Raw genomic sequence first — 21772 nt, forward strand, 5'->3', positions numbered from 1 at the left:
CGGGAGGCTGAGGCAGAATGGCGTGAACCCGGGAGGCGGAGCTTGCAGTGAGCAGAGATGGCACCACTGCACTCCAGCCTGGGCGACAGAGCAAGACTCCGTCTCAAATAAAAAAACAAAACAAAACAAAAAAACACTTTGCAAACCTTCCTACTACAAGAAGAAATCCTGAAAGTATGCTTACAGGTGAGGGATTTCGATCTTGCCACAGGTTCCTTCTTTGGAGGGTGGTGGTTGAATTAGCCCATTAGGACTGCTTGTTCTGAAACAAATTCGAGGTATGCACTAACTGCAACTGCTGTCTAATTTAACTAGGATCACGATAGGAAAGGTGATCAATGAAAGACCAACTTCGGCCAGGCGTGGTGGTTCACCCCTGTAATCCTGGACTTTGGGAGGCTGAGGTGGGTGGATCACCTGAGGTCAGGAGTTCCAGACCAGCCTGGCTAACATGACAAAACCCCGTCTCTACTAAAAATACAAAAATTAGGTGGATGGGGTGGCGGGCGCCTATAATCCCAGCTACTGGAGAGGCTGAGGCAGGAGAATCGCTGGAACCCAGGGGGTGGAGGTTGTAGTGAGCTAAGATTGTGCCACTTCACTCCAGCCTAAGCGAAAGAGCAAAACTCCATCTCAACAAAAAAGAAAAAGTAAAAAAAAAAAGACCAACCTCAAGTACCGATGGTTCAAAAATTATTGTACAGCGGCCGGGTGCGACGGCTTACGCCTGTAATCCCAGCACTTAGGGAGGCCGAGGCGGGTGGATCACCTGAGGTCAGGAGTTCGAGACCAGCCTGGCCAACATGGTGAAACCCTGTCTCTACTAAAAGTACAAAAAAATTAATTAGCTGGGCGTGGTAGCAGAAGCCTGTAATCCCAGCTACTTGGGAGGCTGAGGCAGGAGAATTCGTTTGAACCCAGGAGACAGAGGTTGCAGTGAGCCGAGATCGCACCACTGCACTGCAGCCTGGGCAACTAGAGCAAAACTCCGTTTCAAAAAACAAAAAAAAATTATTGTACATTTTAGTTGATTCCCCAGTGGACAGCCATCCTTTACTAAGCTCCCAAGTAAGGCACTCATCATCTACCTAAGTTGGTAAGAAACTTCTAGTCATCTATTTTTTTTTTTTTTTAGACCAGTCTCACTTTGTCATCCAGGCTGGACTGTAGTGGGACAATCATGGCTCACTGTATCCTCAGCCTCCTGAGCTCAAGTGATCTTCCTCATCTTCCTGCCTCAGCCTCCTGAGAAGCTGGAACTACAGGCACGCTGCCTGTTGCAAGGTCCACCACATCCAGCTGATTTTTGTATTTTTTTGTAGAGACGGGGTCTCACTACATTGCCCAGGCTGGCCCCGAACTCCTGAGCTCAAGCGATCCACCCATCTCGGCCTCCCAAAATGCTAGAATTACAGGCATGAGCCACCAAGCCCGGCCCTCAGTCATCTTATTAAAAAACAAACAGAAAAAAAACAGGACCCAATATCTGTATTGCATAGAACCTTAGACTCAGATTTTACAAAGAAGATGAGGGACTGGGGAAAGAGCTGGTCTGACTTCACAGAGGAGAATGCAACTTTATGTCTGGATGATGCTAAAGAATTTTAGCACCTCCTACGTCTGAAAATTAGATCTTCACCAAGATCTCGTCAGCCAGAGAAGGAAGTGGGTGAGGTGACAGAATGAAACTCTGACTAGTTGATTAAGTAGCATAGGTTGGCCGGTATGGTGGCTCATGCCTGTAATCCCAGCACTTTGATGGCTGAGGCAGGTGGACCGTTCGAGGTCAGGAGTTTGAGACCAGCCTGGCCAACATGGTGAAACCCCGTCTCTACTAAAAACACAAAAATTGGCTAGGCGCGGTGGTTCACGCCTGTAATCCCAGCACTTTGGGAGGCCGAGACAGGCGGATCACGAGGCCAGGAGATCTAGACCATCCTGGCTAACACGGTGAAACCCCGTCTCTACTAAAAATACAAAAAATTAGCCGGGCATGGTGGCAGGTGCTTGTGGTCCAAGCTACTCGGGAGGCTGAGGCAGGAGAATGGCACGAACCCAGGAGGTGGAGCTTGCAGTGAGTGGAGATTGAGCCACTGCACTTCAGCCTGGGCGACAGAGCGAGACTCCGTCTCAAAAAATAAATAAATAAATAAATAAATAAAAACATAAAAAGTAGCCAGGTATGGTGGCAGGCGCCTATAGTCCCAGCTACTCGGGAGGCTGGGACATGAGAATTACTTGAACTTGGGAGGCTGAGGTTGCAATGAGCCAAGATTGCACCTCCGCACTCCAGCCTGGGTGACAGAGCAGGAGACTGTCTCAAAAAATAATTAATTAAATTAAATTAAATAAATACCACAAATAAGTAGCAAAGATCCTCACTATGACAACCTCATAACCCACCTTCCATGTAGAGAACTACAAAAAAAAAGTTTGAAAAGTATTTTAGGCCAGGTGTGGTAGCTCACGCCTATAATCCCAGCACTTTGGGAAGCCAAGGCAGGTGGATCACCTGAGGTTGGGAGTTCAAGACCAGCCTGACCAACATGGAGAAACCCCATCTCTACTAAAAATACAAAATTAGCTGGGTGTGGTGGCAGGCACCTGTAATCCCAGCTACTCAGGAGGCTGAGGCACAAGAACCCGGGAGGCAGAGGTTGCGGTGAGACAAGATCACACCACTGCATTCCAGCTTGGGCAACAGAGCAAGACTCTGTCTCAAAAAAAAAAAAAAAAAAGTTTTAGCACCTCCTAGGTCTGAAAATTAGATCTTCACAAAGATCTCATCAGCCAGAGAAGCAAGAAGGAGAGGTGACAAACTGAAGCTCTGTGACTAGTTGATTAAGTGGCATAGGTTGGCTGCTGTGGTGGCTCATGCCTGTAATCCCAGCACTTTGGTGGCTGAGGCAGGTGGATCATTCGAGGTCAGGAGTTCGAGACCAGCCTGGCCAACACAGTGAAACCCCATCTCCACTAAAATTAGCCGAGTATGGTGGCGGGCGCCTGTAGTCCCAGAGACTCAGGAGGCTGGGACATGAGAATCACTTGAACCTGGGAGGCAGAGGTTGCAATGAGCCAAGATCGCACCTCTGTACTCATTCCAGCCTGGGTGACAGAGTGGGAGACTGTCTCAAAAATAAATAAATTAATTAAATAAAATAAAATATCACAAATAAGTAGCAAGGGTCCTCACTATCACAACCTCATAACCCACCTTCCATGTAGAGAACCACGAAAAAACAAGTTTGAAAGGTGTTCAGCCAAAGTCAAAAGCATTTTGATCACTGGCAAAACCCATCTTGTTCTTCCATGTTCCCCACCCCGTCCCCATGTCCTGGAAGGAAATTGGGACCATATAGGATTAAGGGAGAATTAACAAACTTAGAGGTGATAGAGCTTTACTTTTTCATCTTTTTCTTCTTCCTTTTCAGTGCGTGTTCCTGGTTTTGCTCTTTCAGGTTCTTCTGCAGGAAGTGGTCTAGCAACTCTGTCAAGCAAAATAATACAGACCCTAAGTGTGAGTGCCAGGAGCTTCCCCAAAGAAGCAGTTTTCATAAAGCTCCTCTTTCCCCCAAAAGCAATCTTCATTATCTCAGGAGCCCTGACAGACACATACTCATTTAACATTTAGTATTTGTTGGCCGGGCGCGGTGGCTCATGCCTGTAATCCCAGCACTTTGGGAGGCCGAGGCGGGTGGATCACGAGGTCAGGAGATCAAGACCACCCTGGCTAACACAGTGAAACCCTGTCTGCTGAGGCAGGAGAATGGCGTGAACCCCGGGGGGCGGAGCCTGCAGTAAGCCGAGATCGCGCCACTGCACTCCAGCCTGGGCGACAGCGAGACTGTCTCATAGTATTTGATATGACTTTTACATCTGGCTCAAATGCCAGCTGCCCTCAACTCATTCCTTCCAAGAAGAGAGGAGAATTCTACTTGAATCTAAATGCTAATGATCTGACCCCAAATTCAGATCCTTTATAACGATATGGTTGCCATGGAAACTCACAATAAAGTTCTTCTTTTTAAACTTTTTTTTTTTTTTTTTTTTTTTTTTTGAGACGGAGTCTTGCTCTGTCACTCAGGCTGGAGTGCAGTGGAATGATCTCAGATCACTGCAGCCTCTACCTCCTGGGTTCAAGCAATCCTTCTGACTCAGCCTCCTGAGTAGCTGGGATTAAAGGCACGTGCCACCACACCCAGCTAAGTTTTGTATTTTTAGTAGAGACGGGGTTTCACTATGTTGGTCAGGCTGGTCTTGAACTCCTGACCTCAAGTGATTCGCCCATCTTGGCCTCCCAAAGTGCTGAGATTACAGGCATGAGTCACCGTGCCCGGCCTTAAACTTTCTGAAAAAGTTTTGTGATCAAGATTACACAACTTGTAGAACAAAAAGAAAAGTATAGTAACTATTCTTACCGTTCTTTGGATGTAACTCTACGTCTCTTCTCATCCTGTGTGGAGGGAAGGGAGGAAGAACAAAAAAGATTAGAATACTGGTTTCAAGAGAAGATCAACACCAAAAGTGTGAGTTGAAATATTAACACATTTGACATGGTTAGAGCAAGAGTGGGAAAGGAAGGGGCCTGGGTTTTGGGGAGAAGATCTGGGAAACTCTTACTCTGGTATTAATCCCCACCAACCCCAAAACAAAAGCAGGTCCGAGAAGTAGGCAGGCACACTGCCCATCACTAGAGATCGCCTAATGATACTATGTAAGAGAATCAAAGATTCTCCATCTTGTGTCAGGAATTTGTTTAATTTATTTGTTAGAGACCAGTCTGGGCAACATGGGAAACCTCATCTCTACAAAAAATACAAAAATTAGCTGATTGGCATGCGCCTGTAGTGCCAGCTGCTTGGGAGGGTGAGGTGGGAGGATCGCTTGAGCCCAGGAGGTTGAGGCTGCAGTGAGCCATGACTGCGCCACTGCACCCCAACCTGGTGACAGAATGAGACCTGTCTCAAAAAAAATAAAAAAGAAAAAAGAAAAGAAAAAAGACAGAACTGTAATCCCAACACTTTGGGAGGCTGAGGCGGGTGGATCACTTGAGGTCAGGAGTTCAAGACCAGCCTGGCCAACACAGTGAAATCCCATCTCTACTAAAAATATAAAAATTAGCTGGGTATGATGGCACATGCCTTGTAGTCTCAGCTACTCAGGAGGCTGAGGATAGAGAATCACCTGAACCCAGGAGGCGGAGGTTGCAGTGAGCTGAGATCGTGCCACTGCACTCCATCCTGAGCAAAAGAGCGAGACTCCATCTAAAAAAACTTAAAAAAAAAAAAACAAATTGGCTGGGCACGGTGGCTCACGCCTATAATCCCAGCACTTTGGGAGGCCAAGGCGGGCGGATCGCCTAAACTCAAGGAGTTCGAGACCAGCCTGGGTAACATGGTGAAACCCCATCTCTACTAAAATACAAAAATTAGCCGGGCATGGTGGCACGCGCCTGTAGTCCCAGCTACTCGGGAGGCTGAGGCAGGAGAATCGCTTGAACCTGGGAGGCTGAGGTTGCAGTGAACCAAGATCGCGCCATTGCACTCCAGCCTGGGCGACAAGAGCAAAACCCTGTCTCCAAAAAAAAAAAAAAAAAAAAGTCTAAATACATACATACATACACACACACACACACACACACACACACACACACATAACATGTATGTATATAAGACTGTCTTGCCACTTGAGCTATGACGTCATTTCTCCCCTGGACCTCCAGCCTGCCCTGCAGATTTCAAATTTGCCGGCTTTCACAATCTTGTGAGCCAATTTCTCAAAATAAAGTCTCTCCCCATAAATCTATATTCCAACTATGTACCCATAAAAACAAGAAAAAAATAAAACAAATTATATATACATACACATGCATATGTATATATGTACCTATATCTTATACACACATATACATTCTATTGGTCCTGTCTCTCTGGAAAGCCCTAACTAGACGGGGCTTTTATTTACTTGGACAGAACACATATGAAGTCACAATCAAATACACCAAGTTAAGGTAGAGTCAGGAAATGAAAGCACCGGCCCTACCTGGTCTTTGTCTTCTTCCTTCATGGACTCATCCGATTTGGCTCTTTCAGACTCTTCCTGAGGTTTCCGTTTGGCAGGGCTGTCACACACAGTGAGGCCAACCATTAGTGGAATAAGACCCTAGGCCTCCAGCTGGCCTGAAGTGGACCCTCATTCACCAGGATGTTGAAAGAGGCTTCAAGTTTAATGTTTTCTCTGAATGACGGGTTTAGAATACTGTCTTGCCATCTTGTAAGTCCTAAGAAATCACGGGTCTAAACACCGATCAACAGCTGCTAGTGTCAGAGAAGAGATGTCACACACCTTTCTGATGGAGGGACACAGCACGATCCATAAAGTCAGCCTCAGACCAGGTGCAGTGGCTCATGCTTGTAATCCCAGCACTTTGGGAGGCCAAGGCATGAGGATTACCTGAGTTCAGGAGTTTCAGACCAGCCTGGCCAACGTGGTAAAACCCTGTCTCTACCAAAAATACAAACATTAGCCAGGGGTTGTGGCAGGCACTTGTAATCTCAGCTACTCAGGAGGCTGAGGCAGGAGAATCGCTTGAACCTGGGAGGTGGAGGTTGCAGTGAGCCGAAATCGCGCCACTGCACTCCAGCCTGGGCGACAGAGCAAGACTCCGTATCAAAACAAAAAAAAAAAAGTCAGTCTCAAAAAATAAAAAGCTGGAATCTGATCAGTCCTGTAATCCTATCAGTTTATAGGGAACAGAAGACAAGGGGACCTGTGGAACACCACAAGGGTGCAATCGGCCCAATCTAGGAACTACTGGACAAATGAATTTCTTCAAGTAAATGGCAAGAAGATAAGAGATGAAGGAATTTAAAATCTGCGAGGAATTTTAAGTAAAATAGGAGGAAAGGAATCTATAACTTTAAGGAACAAGTCAACCAAACGCTGTCTGTTTGCCACACGGCTTGTTCACCACAAAGGGAAAAATGTAAATACCAACTATATATCTGATAGTAGGGAATTCTTACATTTTTATAAAGACATCAGAACAGTATTATACTTTGGTTTGTTAAAAAGACTGTTTTGGCTGGGCACGGTGGCTCACGCCTGTAACCCCAGCACTTTGGGAGGTCGAAGTGGGCAGATCACCTGAGGTCAGGAGTTTGAGACCAGTCTGCCCAACATGGCGAAACCCCATCTCTACTAAAAATACAAAAATTAGCCAGCTGTGGTGGCACGCGTCTGTAATCCCAGCTACTCAGGGGGCCGAAGCAGGAGAATCACTTGAACCCGGGAGGCGGAGGTTGCAGTGAGCCGAGATCGTGCCACTGCACTCCAGCCTGGGTGACAGAGCCAGACGCTGTCTCAAAAAAAAAAAAAAAAAAGACTGCTAAATGTTAGCAATTATTGTAAAATATGAGTAATTTTTAAAAAGTTGTCAAAAGAGATCTCATTCTCTAGAAATATACTAAACTATTTATGGACAAAGTAATCCAAGTGGGGTGGGGACACAAAATATGGGGGTATAGATGAAACAACGGCTGTAACTTTATAACTGTTGGCACTAGATGATGAGTATTTCAGGGTTCATTATACAAAACTCATGATTTTGTGTACATTTGAACTTTCCTATATGAGTAAAAACAGGTAACGTTTTCAGAAATGCTATTCATAAATGTCTAGAGAACAGAACTGCAAGATGAAAACCTATACAACATGGAAGACAGAATTGCCATGTGACGCCCTACCAATTCCATCCCAAAACAGCTGGCCCCTAAAAAAGGCAGCTGCCAATTTATCGTATACTGACCCCTTTGCAAAATGAGATGTGATGGTGGTTTGCCTGGTGCTTTTCCTTGTAATCCTGGGACTAGGTGAAGGTTCAGCTGTTTAAAGAAAAAAAAGCATTAAAAAGAAAAAAAAAAAGCCACTATGAATAGAAAGCCCACAGCAATAACGCAGCTCAACATTACTAAGCTATTGCAGGAAGCCAGGTTCTAAGGACTAAGCATCTTTGCATTTTTATTCTAGTCAATAACCAGCTTGCTAATGTTGGCAGTTAGCACCTGCCAGTTTGCTGAGCCATATCATGTCAGTTATTTGAGGGGCCAAATGCTAAAGAAGGCCAGGAAACAGAGCCTCTTGTTGAAGTGGGCCAGGCACAGTGGCTCACGTCTATAATCCCAAAACTTTGAGAGGCCGAGGTGGGAAAATAATCCAAGCTCAGGTATTCGAGAACAGCCTGGACAACATGGCAAAACCCCATCTCTACTAAAAATACAAAAAAAATTAGCTGGGCGTGGTGGTACACACCTATAATCCCAGCTATTCAAGAGGCTGAGGTACAAGAATCACTTGAACCCGGGAGATGGGGGCTGCCGTGAGCCAAGATGGCACCACTGTACACAGCCTTGGCGACAGGGCAAGACCCTGTCTCTTAAAAAAAAAAAAAAAAAAAGAGAAAAAAAAGAAATAGGCCGGGTGCAGGGGCTCATGCCTGTAATCCCAGCACTTTGAGAGGCAAGACGGGCAGATCATAAGGTCAAGAGATCAAGACCATCCTGGCCAACATGGTGAAACCCTGTCTCTATTAAAAATACAAAAATTAGCTGGGCATGGTGGCACATGCCTGTAGTCCCAGCTCCTCGGGAGGCTGAGGCAAAAGAATCACTTGAACCCAGGAGGTGGAGGTTGTGGTGAGCCGAGATTGTGCCACTGCACTCCGGCCTGGCGACAGAGTGAGACTCCATCTCAAAAAAAAAATAAAATAAAGGGCCGGGTGCGGTGGCTTACGCTTGTAATCTCAGCACTTTGGGAGGCCAAGGCAGGTGGATCACCTGAGGTCAGGAGTTCAAGACCACCTTGGCCAACATGGTGAAACCCTGTCTCTACTAAAAATACAAAAATTAACTGGGCGTGGTGGCACATGCCTCCATCTCAAAAAATAAAATAAAAATTAAAAGAAAATAAAATAAGGCTGGGCACAGTGGCTCACGCCTGTAATCCCAACACTTTGGGAGGCCAAGGCAGGTGGATCACGAGGTCGGGATATTGAGACCATCCTGGCTAACACAGTGAAACCCCATCCACTAAAAATACAAAAAATCATCCAGGCGTGGTGGTGGATGCCTGTAGTCCCAGCTACTTGGGAGGCTGAGGCAGGAGAATGGCATGAACCTGGGAGGCGGAGCTTGCAGTGAGCCGAGATCATGCCACTGGGTGACAGAGCAAGATTCTGTCTCAAAAATAATAATAAAATAAAATAAAATAAAATAAAATAAAATAAAATAAAATAAAATAAAATAAAAATGAAGTGGCTGAGAACCAGACCTGAGCTCAAGTACTATCCTATTGTTTATTTTTTTAAAAATTCCAGAAGAGGCTGGGCGCGGTGGCTCATGCCTGTAATCCCAGCACTTTGCGAGGTTGAGGTGGGCGGATCATGAGGTCAGGAGATCGAAACCATCCTGGCTAACACGGTGAAAACCCGTCTCTACTAAAAAATACAAAAAAAATTAGCCGGCCTGGTGGCGGGCGCCTGTAGTACTCGGCGGGTGCCGAGTAGTCCCAGCTACTCGGGAGGCTGAGGCAAAAGAATGGCATGAACCCGGGAGGCAGAGCTTGCAGTGAGCTGAGATTGCGCCGCTGCACTCCAGCCTGGGAGACAGCGAGACTCCGTCTCAAAAAAAAAAAAAAAAAAAAAAAATTCCAGAAGAGTTCCTTTGCCTACAAACTGGGCAAGAGTTTGAGAATAAATGTTTAGTTTAACCAGGTATATAAGGTCTTAGAAGGAGTAAGTATTTGTAGCACTTGTCATCTGCAACCTGTCACACATGTAGCCATGTTTTGGGATCTAATGCTGCAACTTGGTCAAAAACAAATTTTTTTTTTTTTTTGAGACAGTGTCTCACTCTTGTTGCCCAGGCTGGAATTACAGGTGTCTGCCACCACGTCTGGCAAATTTTTTGTATTTTCAGTAGAGACAGGGTTTTGCCATGTTGGGTAGGCTGGTCTCCAACTCCTCACCTCAGGTGATCCAGCCACCTTGGCCTCCCAAAGTGCAGGGATTACAGGCATAAACCACCGCATCCCCAGCTAAGACAAAATTTAAAGATGTACACATCTAAGCTAGTTAGGAAGTGTCCAGTAATTCCTGGTGAGGATGTGTACAAAAGAAAGGAACCTGGAAACACTGACCCGGGGTCCAAGTTTAACTGCCCTCTTATATGCTACCAAAGCCTCCTTCTAGGTTGAAAATGAGCCAAATGGGGCCGGGCACGGTGGCTCACGCCTGTAATCTCAGCACTTTGGGAAGCTAAGGCGGGAGGACCACTTGAGGTCAGGAGTTCCAGACCAGTCTGGCCAACGTGGTGAAACCCCATCTCTACTAAAAATACAAAAATTAGCTGGGCGTGGTGGTGCCCGCCTATAATACTAGCTACTTGGGAGGCTGAGCAAGAGAATCGCTTGAAACTGGGAGGCAGAGGTTGCAGTGAGCCGAGATCGCGCCATTGCACTCTAGCCTGGACGACAGAGCAAGACTGTCATAAAAAAAAGAAAGAAAGAAAGAAAGTCAGTCAGTCAGTCAAGCGGGGCCAGGCGTGGTGGCTTACGCCTGTAATCCCAGCACTTCGGGAGGCCAAGGTAGGCAGATTACTTGAGGTCAGGAGTTCCGGACCAGCCTGGCCAATATGGTAAGACCCCATCTCTACTGAATACAAAAATTAGCTGGGTGTGGTGGCACATGCCTCTAATCCCAGTTACTTGGGAGGCTGAGGCAGGAGGATCTCTTGAACCTGGGAGGCAGAGGTTACAGTGAGCCAAGGTTACACCACCATGCTCCAGCCTGGGCAACACAGTGAGACTCCATCTCAAAAACAATTAAAAATAAAAGGAATCATCTGCTCTTACGCTTAGCCTCTCCATCGGACTTGCTCCTCCTGGGCGTGCGAGGTTTGGAAAGGGGTTTGGGGGGGCTGTTGGCATCTGCCATTGCCACTCTACGGTCTTCACTTCTTGCTTGGTTCCCGTTTTCTAGACGTCCATTCACTTCCCGGTTGCAAGCATGAGCACCGTTCTCCAAGGACAAATCTTTATTTAAAAGGGATTTGACTTTAGCCAGGTAGCCCTCCTACAGCAGGAAAGGATAATTTAAGTAGCAGTGAATGTAAACAAGTGTCAGAGAACAAGGAAACACATGTGTTTCCTTCATCATCATCATCATCATCATCATCATCATCATCAGGCAATGAGGACAGCTGGGGATCTTGCTGCCTCCCTGGTCACAGACAAGTTACTAGGAGGAGACATTTTTCTAGAGGCTGGGATGCTGAGAACTGACTTACCTCAGATAATTCTTCTTTACGTAATTTGGTTTCCAAGTCACATAACTGATTCTTTATTTCTGTTTGCAAAAATTCGTGCAAGAGATTCAATTTCTCCTTCACACATTCCTAAGGGAAGGATATAGGTTTAGCAGTCCCCACATTCCCAAGCTATTCACTAATGGACTAATACACAAATTATTGAGCTGCCTGATCACGTCACAATGACTGAATGGCAGGCAATACTGTCTCGGCCAAAACACTAAACAGTCATGAAATGTGTTCAGGGAATTTCCATTAGGATCACTTCACTCCTATCTCCAAAGTGGTGAAAAATGGGAAAGTTGGAGGTGAGATGGAGATATATCATGGTTTATAAGAACAATACTGTGCTTCTGTAAAGTGTCGGCCAGGCACAGTGACTCACACCTGTAATCCCAGCACTTTGGGAGGCCGAGGCAAGTGGATTGCTTTGAGCCCCAGAGTTCAAGACCAGCCTGGGGCGACATGACGAAATCCCATCTTTACAAAAAATATTTAAAAATTAGCTGGGCATAGTGGCTTGAGCCTGTAGTTAGAGCTACTCGGGAGGCTGAGTGGGAAAATCACTTGAGCCTGGGAGGTGAAGGTTGCAGTGAGCCAAAATTGTGCCACTGCACTCCAGCCTGGGCTACAGAATAAGACCCTATCTCAAAACGGTAACAAAAACACAATAAAACAGTGTTACCAGGACAAGTTACAATCCAGAGTAGATTGTTTAGGAACTGAGATTGGTTTAAAAAAAAAAAAAAAACCTGGGCCAGGTGCGGTGGCTCATGCCTGTAATTCCAGCACTTTGAGAGGCCAAGGTGGGCAGATCACGAGCAGGAATTCTGGCCAACATGGTGAAACCCCATCTCTACTAATAATATCAAAATTAGCTGGGCGTGGTGGCACGTGCCTGTAGTCCCAGCTACGTGGGAGGCCAAGGCAGGAGAACAGCTTGAATCCAGGAGGCGGAAGTCGCAGTGAACCGAGATCGTGCCATTGCACTCTAGCCTGGGCAACAGAGTGAGACTCCGTCTCAAAAAAAAAAAAAAAAACCACCACCACCACCCAACTATTAGCAGCAAATTAGTGCTGACATTTAACAAGAATATCCAAATTATCTCTGAAACTTCATGGGAAAAAATGCAAAATCCATTTAAAGAAAACAAACTTATTTTTATGAGCCACAAAGTGTGTCAGTCAGATTTGGTAATAAGAAAAATTTTAAGGTGGAGATTACCTTTTCTGTTAAACTGTCTCTTTCCAAATCTTTGAGCCTGGGAGGAAGAAATAGGGGAGAAAATACAAACACTTGTTAAGCAACTTCATTTGCCTGTAAGAATATCACAGTTCTAAAGAAGTTTTGGACACAAACAAGTTTAACACATGAGTGTTAGATAAGCTGGCTTTTGTCTCCCTGCAAGAGTCTAGAGTGTCCTACTGGAATGCCTAATGCTAAGAAGTCATCTGATCTGAACAAGGTTCCCCTTCTGGGGGTCATTTTTCTGATGATTGTGAGATTACATAGCAGCTCTGTATCAGAATATGTATATATGTGTATATATATATATATATATATATACACACACACACACACGTACATACACACACAGCAGCTCTGTAACAGAATATGTGTGTGTATATATATACACACACATATAAACATACATACATATACATTATATAGATAGATAGATAGATAGACAGACAGACAGACAGACAGACATGGAGTCTCGCTCTGTTGCCCAGGCTGGAGTGCAGTGGTACAATCTCAGCTCACTGCAACCCTCACCTTCTGAGTTCAAATGATTCTCTCACCTCAGCCTCCCGAGTAGCTGGGATTACAGGCACCACCAGCCTCGTTAATTTTTTGTATTTTGAGTAGAGACAGGGTTTCACCATGTTGGCCAAGCTGGTCTTGAATTCCTGACCTCAAGTGATCCGCCTGCCTCAGTCTCCTTAAGTGCTAGGATTACAGGCGTGAGCCACCATGTCTGGCGTGTGTGTGTGTGTGTGTATATATATATATATTTTTTTTTTTTTTTTGAGATAGGGTTTTGCTCTTGTTGCCCAAGCTGGAGTGCAATGGTGCGATCTCAGCTCACCACAACCTCTGCCTCCCAGGTTCAAGCGATTCTCCTGGCTCAGCCTCCCGAGTAGCTGGGATTACAGGCATGCACCACCACACCCAGCCAATTTTATATTTTTAGCAGAGACAGGGTTTCTCCGTGTTGGTCAGGCTGGTTTCGAACTCCTGACGTCAGGTGATCCGCCTGCCTCAGCCTCCCAAAGTGCTGGGGTTACAGGCGTGAGCCATCATGCCCAGCCTGTATATTTTAAAAGGTACCAGGGACCAGGCATGGTGGCTCACGCTTATAATCCCAGCACTTTGGGAGGCCAAGGCGAGCGGATCACTTGAGCCCAGGTGTTCAGACCAGCCTGGGCAACATGGCGAAACTCCATCTCTACAAAAATACAAAAATTAGTGGCTGGACGTGGTGGCTGATGCCTGTAATCCCAACACTTTGGGAGGCTGAGGTGGGTGGATTACCTGAGGTCGAGGGTTTGAGACTAGCCTGGCCAACATGGCAAAACCCCATCTCTACTAAAAATACAAAAATTAGCCAGGCATGGTGGTGGGTGGCTGTAATCCCAGCAACTTGGGAGGCTGAGGCAGGAGAATCACTTGAACCCAGGAGGCGGAGGTTGCAGTGAGCCGGTCACACCATTGCACTCTAGCCTGGGCAACAAGAGTGAAACTCTGTCTCAAAAAAAAAAAAAAAAAAAATAGCTGGGTTTGGTGGCATGTGCTTGTGGTCCCAGTTACTTGGGAGGCTGAGGAAGGAAGATCACCTGAGCCCGGGAGGTGGAGGCCACAGTGAGCCGTGACTGCATCACTGCACTCCAGTCTAGGAGACAGAGTGAGACCCTGACTCAAAAAGATACCAGGAAAGAGGGGGCAGGTCATATAGTTGGGGCCCTTCCCTAAGGGAAATGACCTACAGCTGGTCTTTCTGCAGTTGGGTCTGACAACAGCCCATAACAAGGTGTGCCACAGTATGGCCAGTGTCAGAATGAGTAGCCCAGGGCCACAGGACACTGTGGGGAACAGCCAGCTGATGTTCCTAAAGGCCTGGTGGGGGTGGTGGCATTTTAATGAGGATGAAATGGGGGAGTCAAGCATCTAGGGAAGCAAGGGGTACCCATACACAGGGCGGATAGAGGTGAAGTTAGAGGAGGTGGTTGGCGCCTCCCCGAATAACTCATTCTTCAGGATGTCTCTAGCTAATCATTCCTAAATGTAGAACTGCCAGGAGTTTGCCTGGAAAATCGTGGTCTGATTTGATTACTGACAATTAGTGGCTTGACTCTTTCGGGGACAAAGAGGGAAAAAATAAAAACAATAGCCGGGTGCAGTGCTGCAGTGCTGCGTGCCTGTAACCCCAGCTACTCAGGAGGCTGCGGTGGGAGGATGGCTTGTGGCCAGGAGTTCAAGTCCAGCCTGGACAACATAGGGAGATCCTATCTCTTCAGAAAAAAATAAAGGAACAAGAAGAGAAGGTACCAAGGAAAGGGAGAGGAACACAGGCTGTTGTTCCCAGCCTGGGTGCTAACTACAGACTGTGGGGTGAGAACAGGTCTAACCAGCTGGGTAAGTGTCTGTTGGTGGAGAGAAGGTGCCCCAGGCAGGGACCAGGCCACTGCCATCTCTGGACCTTCCCACCTAGCACCTGCACAGACAGGTGCTCAGTTATCATTTGCCCGAAGGGCAGAAGTGGCTCCTCCAGGCTGGCCTTCCTAGAGGGTAAGTGCAGGCAGCAGCATGAGGAATGCTTTGCTGGACCGATGTCTTACAGCGGCTGCTGTGGGTCATGCGGGACCTGATTCCCCATCAGCGCCGATCACATCTGAGCACCTGCTGAATGCCAGGCCCTGCTCCAGGCAATGAGCTAAGTGATTAGATGTAGGTGTCACTAGGCAGGGACTTCCTGACTTGCTGCATGGTTAGGAAAGACCATTCTGTAGGGCCGGGCGCGGTGGCTCACGCCTGTAATCCCAGCACTTTGGGAGGCTGAGGCGGGCGGATCATGACGTCTGGAGATTGAGACCATCCTGGCTAACACGGTGAAACCCCGCCTCTACTAAAAATACAAAAAATTAGCCAGGCGTGGTGGCGGGCGCCTGTAGTCACAGCTACTGGGGAGGCTGAGGCAGAAGAATGGTGTGAACCCAGGAGGCAGAGCTTGCAGTGAGCCGAGATGATGCCACTGCACTCCAGCCTGGGCAACAAAGCGAAACTCTGTCTCAAAAACAAACAAAAAAAAGGACTGCTGTGTAGAAGAGACACTTAGCACCCTGCAAACACAGTGGTAATATAGACTGTATATTATATACACTGTATCACTTGGACTCAAGGTGCTGCAAGGCCAGGCGAGATGCAGTAACTCATGCCTGTAATCCCAGCACTGTGGGAGGTCAAGGCAGGAGGACCACTTGAGGTCAGGAGTTTGAGACCAGCCTGGGCTACATTGAGAGATCCCATCTCTACAAAAAAAATGTAAAAATTAGCTGGGTGTGGTTAGTGTGCATTTGGGAGGCTGAGGTGGGAGGATCACTTGAGCCTGGGAGGTTGAGGCTGCAGTGAGTTATGATGGTACCACTGCAATCCAGCCTGTTCAGCCTGGGCAACAGAGCAAGACCCTGTCTCAAAAAAAAAAAAAAAAAAAAAAAAAAAGATGCTTTGACATTAGGATTTCCAGGAGCGCAAGGAACCTCTTCCAGGCAAAAGTCATTCTACCCTTGTAGCAACTGGGGTCCAAGGAGAGCCTTAAGTCAGGAGGGCTACAGAAACTGGTACTTCTGGCCAGAGGCACACACGCTGTGGTAACAGCATTACACTTGACTTCTCAGTCACTCCGCTGAGAAAACTGGAAAGACATGGCTTCTACCTCGACCAAGCCAGCCAGTCTCCTGATCCCGAGGTTGCCTGGGGTGTGAAGGACAAGGCTCAACTGATTGTGGAGACCAAGGTGTCCTTGCAGAATGGGTCTGCTTTCTTTCAACCCCTCTTATGAACTGGGATATTTAGCCTGGCAAAGAGAATAGAGAAACCTTCAAAACCCCTAGAATGTCTCATCCAGTAGAGACTGGATTTAACCTGCCTGACCCCAGGGTGACAGGTGGGATCCCAGGCAGGCAGTGAGGAGCTGGCGGGAGGGTCACTTTAGAGACATCCCTTCCCTGGTAAAACTGTGATGACACCAATCACACCTGCTGAAACTAGGAGGGTCGCAGACAGCCGTGAAGGACGTAGCAGAGGACTCAGAATGCTGGCTTAGTGCCCAGCCTGAGACCCTGTGATTCCTTCCTAGTGTTTCCCTCGGAGATTATCCCTCCGCAGAGGGGAGATAAGATATATATAAACAGCTGGCCCGGCATGGTGGCTCATGCCTGTAATCCCAGCACTTCGGGAGGCCGAGGCGGGCGGATCACCTGAGGTCAGGAGTTCAAGACCAGCCTGACCAACATGAAGAAACTCTGTCTCTACTAAAAATCCAGAATTAGCCAGGCATGGTGGCACATGCCTATAATCCCAGCTACTCAGGAGGCTGAGGCAGGAGAATCGCTTGAACCCGGGAGGTGGAGACTGCGGTGAGCCGAGGTCGAGCCATTGCACTCCAGCCTGGGCAATAAGAGTGAAACTCCGTCTCAAAAAAAAAAAAAAAAAAAAAAAAGATATATATGAACAACCACAGAGGAATAAGGCAAATACACGCCTGGGGGCTTCCCAAGAGAAAGGGTATAACAGCCTCAGGAAGAGGTTGAGAGCTCTGTGTGAACCGGGCACAGGAAGCTGCTCAAACAGGGGCACCACCGAGAAGCGGCTGGCTCTGGAAACATACAAGAAACAAACACGAGACTGGCCACATACAGGGAGGGAAAGGCACCTCCAGAGAGGAGGCTGGAGACAGACAGAGGGAGGGCAGAAGCATCACACTTATCAATCTTGTTCCGTAGTTAACAAACCACCAAAGCAGTCAAGGGGGAGTAGAACCAATGACATCAGAATCATGTTAAGAAAACTAACCCGGCAGAGGTATCTAGTATAGATTGGATAGGAAGAAATTATAAAATGTTAGATTACTGTAACACCTCTACACCAGAAATGCTGGTCTGAAATACAGCAGACCATGGCTGGGCACAGTGGCTCATGGCTGTAATCTCTACACTCGGGAAGCCAGGACAGGAGGATCACTTGAGCTCAGGAATTCAAGACTAGCCTGGGCAACGGAGTGAGACCCTGTCTCTACAAGAAAGAATAATTAGCTGAGTGTGGTAGAATGCACCTATAGTCCTAGCTACTCGGGAGGCAGAGGCGGGAGGATCACTAGAGCTCAGGAATTTGTGACCAGCCTGGGCAATACAGTGAGACCCTGTCTCTACAAGAAAACAGTAATTAGCTGGGTATGATAGCATGCACCTGTACTCCTAGCTGCTCAGGAGGCCGAGGCGGAAGGATCACTAGAGCCCAGGAATTTGAGACCAGCCTGGGCAACACAGTGAGACCCTGTCTCTACAAAAAATAGTAATTAGCTGGGTGTGGTGGCATGCACCTATAGTCTTAGCTACTCAGGAGGCTGAGGCGGGAGGATCACTAGAGCCCAGGAATTCAAGACCAGCCTGGGCAACACAGCAAGACCCTGTCTCTACAAAAAATAGTAATTAGTAATTATCTGGGTGTGCTAGCATGTACCTATAGGCCTAGCTACTCGGGAAGCTGAGGCGGGAGGATCAATAGAGCCGAGGAATTCAAGACTAGCCTGGGCAACACAGCAGAGACTCCGCCTAAACAAAAAATAGTAATTAGCTTGGTGTGGTAGCATGTACCTGTGGTCCTAGCTACTCAGGAGACTGAGGCAGGAGGATCACTAGAGCCCAGTGAGCTATAATTGTGCCGCTGCATTCCAGCCTGGGTGACAGAGCAAGACCTTGTCTCTAAAAATAAAATATAGTGGACCATGCAAGACAAGTTACAAGTCTCTGTCAAACCAGCTTCTTCAGGCTGGCTGCATGGCAGCTGGAGCAGGGCTGCCCAAGAAGGCATCTGCAGTAGGCAAAAGAGTAGACCCACTGGGCGCGGTGGCTCATGCCTGTAATCCCAGCACTTTGGGAGGCTGAATCGGGTAGATCACCTGATCTCAGGAGTTCAAGACCAACCTGGGCAACATGGCAAAACCCCATCTCTACTAAAAATACAAAAATCAACCGGACTTGGTGGCTCACGCCTGTAATCTCAGCTACTCAAGAGGCTGAGGCACAAGAATCATTTGAACCCAGGAGGCAGAAGTTGCAGTGAGCCGAGATCATGCCACTGCACTCCAGCCTGGGCGACAGAGCGAGACTCCATCTCAAAAAGAGTGGACCCACCAAAAAATGTTCATGCCCTAATCCCTGGAACCTGTGAATATATTACTTTATGTGGCAAAAGTGACTTTGCAGATGTCACTAAGAATACAGCCCTTGAGATGGGGAGATTATCCTGGATTATCTGGGGTGGGCCCAATCTAATCACTTCAGTCCTTAAGAGCACAGAACCTTTCTAGTGCAGAGAGTGGGCAACGTTGGAGGACGGGTCAGAGAGAGATGCAATCCGCAAATGCTGACTTTAAAGGTAGAGGAAGGGGGCATGAGCCGAGGGATGAGACCGCCTCCAGAAACGGGCAACGATCCTCAGAACCAGTGAAAAAAACGGGACCTGAGTCTTACAACTACCAACTTCTGCCAACACCCCAAAATAGGAAACAGATTCTCCCCTGCAGCCCCCAGAAAGGAATGCAGCCTTCTTACACCTTGATTTTCGTCCGGTGAGACCCACATCAGATTTCTGACCTGCCTAAGATAATAAGTGTATGTCCTTTAAGCCGGCAAGTTTGACGCAAGACCCTCCACCTGCAAAAAGATTATGACTCGCTGAAGACTCAGATTATTTTATTTTATTTTATTTTATTTTATTTTTTGAGAAGGAGTCTCGCTCTTTCACCCAGGCTGGAGTGCAATGGCGCAATCTCGGCTCACTGCAGGCTCCGCCCCCCGGGGTTCACGCCATTCTCCTGCCTCAGCCTCCCGCGTAGCTGGGACTACAGGCGCCGCCGGCCACCTTGCCCAGTTAATTTTTTGTACTTTTAGTAGAGATGGGGTTTCACCGTGTTAGCCAGGATGGTCTCGATCTCCTGACCTCGTGATCCACCCACCTCGGCCTCCTAAAGTGCTGGGATTACAGGCGTGAGCCACCGCGCCCGGCCTATTTTTTTTTTTTTTTTTTTGAGACGGAGTCTCGCTCTGTTGCCCAGGCTGGAGTTCAGTGGCGCGATCTCGGCTCACTGCAACCTCGGCCTCCCAGGTTCAAGCAATTTTCCTGCCTCAGCTTCCCATGGAGGTGGGACTATAGGCGCGTGCCACCACACCTGGCTAATTTTTTTTTGTATTTTTAGTAGAGACGGGGTTTCACCGTGTTAGCCAGGATGGTCTCGATTTCCTGACCTTGTGATCTGCCCGCCTCGGCCTCCCAAAGTGCTGGGATTACAGGCGTGAGCCACTGCGCCTGGCTGATTTTTTTTTTTTTTTTTGAGACAGTCTCACTCCTTCACCCAGGTGAGAGTGCAGTGGTGTAATCTCGGCTCACTGCAACCTCCGCCTCCGGGTTCAAGCAATTCTCCTGCCTCAGCCTCCCGAGCAGCTGGAACTACAGACACACACCACCACGCCCGGCTATTTTTTGTATTTTTAGTAGAGATGGGGTTTCACTATGTTGGCCAGGCTGGTCTCGAACTCCTGGCCTCAAGTGATCCACCCACCTCAGCCTCCCAAAGTGCTAGAATTATAGACATGAGCCACCGCACCCGGCCTAGATGACTGTATTTTTTAAGTAATATTTTTCATTAAGGTATGTACAGTGTTTTAGATATAATACTACTGCATAGTTAAGACTTATAGTGTAATAATTTTTGAGACAGGGTCTTGCTCTGTCACCCAGGCTGGAGTGCAGTGGCACAATCATGGCAAACTGCAGCCTCGACCTCACGGGTTCAAGTGATCCTCCCACCTCTGCCTCCGGAGTAGCTGAGACCCCAGATGCATGCCACCACTTTTGGCTTTGTTTTTTTTTTTTTTTTTTTTTGAGATGGGGGGGTCTTCCTATGTTGCCCAGACTAGTCTTGAACTCCTTGGCTCAAGCAATCCTCCTGCCTCGGCCTCGCAAAGTGCTGGGATTACAGGCATGAGCCACTGCACACGGCCTAGTCTAATAACTTTTACACATACTGGGAAACCAAAACGTGTGTGTGACTCACTTTCTTGCTAGATTCACTTTACTGCAGTCGTCTGGAACCAAACCCACAGCATCCCCACTGTACACACAGGACCACGTAATAATCAGTGACGAAGGGCTTTGGACAGGTGCTGCTCTCAACACATCTATACCGATAAGCTCAGTCTTCCTAACACCACTGTCAAGCAGGCAGCCCCACCCCCTTTTTATAGATGAAACACCAAGGCACCAAGAAGTTCAATAACTTAGACATACAGCTGGCAAGTAGGGCAGGATTTGAACCCCAGCAGTCTGTACCCCTAGAATTCTACCACAGGGGAGCAAAACAAGAGGTAAGTCAATTTTGCCTTATTCAGTATGTACTCAGTAGTAGCCAAGGAACTGGAGTTAAGAGTTCAAGACCTAGCTTAATCCAATCACAGAATGACTAGCAGTAAGAAAGCTGTAGCAGTTACGAAAGCTAATCAGTTGTGCGAAGGTGGCTGCTAGCATCAGTGTTAATCCAGGCTGTACAGGGGAAGAGCTGGCATGGAAGCATTCAAGTCTACTGTGCTCCAAGATGCAGATACAGTGAATATGGCAGACACGCTCTGGTAACAGACCCTGAAATAATCACTAATTTCAGTGTTATAATGGCACCACGCGGGGTACACCAACAAAATTCAACACTCTTATTGTGGAGAAGCAAGCCTAGCTGTCTGAGAGCAGGCATAAGAATGAATTAACAGGCCAGGCACAGTGGCTCACACCTGTAATCCCAACACTTTGTGGGGCTGAGGCAGGCGGATCACTTGAGTCCAGGAGTTCAACACCAGCCTGGCCAACACAGTAAACCCTGGTTTCTACTAAAAATAAGAAAAAGTTAGCCGGGCGTGGTGGCACATGCCTGTAATCCCAGCTACTCAGGAGGCTAAGGCAGGAGAATCGCTTGAACCCAGGAGGCAGAGGTTGCAGTGAGCCAAGTTCACACCACTGCACTCCAGCCTGGGCGACAGCGTGAGACTCTGTCTCAAAAATAAAATAAAATAAAAACAATGAACCAGCTGGACACCATCATACCTGTAATCCCAGCATTTTGGGAGGCTAAGGCAAGTGG

The 21772-nt window shown here is 47.5% G+C and overlaps 1 protein-coding gene across 3 annotated transcripts in view; it reads right to left on the reverse strand.

Annotated features, from left to right (window-relative positions):
- DNMT1 (DNA methyltransferase 1) overlaps positions 1-21772 on the reverse strand; it is a 62391-nt gene that overhangs the window by 36530 nt on the left and 4089 nt on the right. For 2 of the 3 annotated variants that reach the window (XM_032169621.2, XM_032169619.2), the window contains exons 2-8: positions 12589-12625; positions 11343-11450; positions 10909-11128; positions 7808-7883; positions 6043-6121; positions 4419-4453; positions 3403-3487 (exon numbers count right to left, since the gene is read on the reverse strand). In XM_032169621.2, the coding sequence (XP_032025512.2) occupies positions 3403-3487; positions 4419-4453; positions 6043-6121; positions 7808-7883; positions 10909-11128; positions 11343-11450; positions 12589-12625 (640 nt within the window). Of the gene's footprint in view, positions 1-184; positions 214-3402; positions 3488-4418; positions 4454-6042; positions 6122-7807; positions 7884-10908; positions 11129-11342; positions 11451-12588; positions 12626-21772 lie in introns of those variants that run through there. The other variant, XM_058425073.1, reaches the window with a different exon arrangement.

Source organism: Hylobates moloch, unplaced genomic scaffold (assembly GCF_009828535.3).
Source record: "Hylobates moloch isolate HMO894 unplaced genomic scaffold, HMol_V3 SCAFFOLD_12, whole genome shotgun sequence".
Lineage (NCBI taxonomy): Eukaryota > Metazoa > Chordata > Mammalia > Primates > Hylobatidae > Hylobates > Hylobates moloch.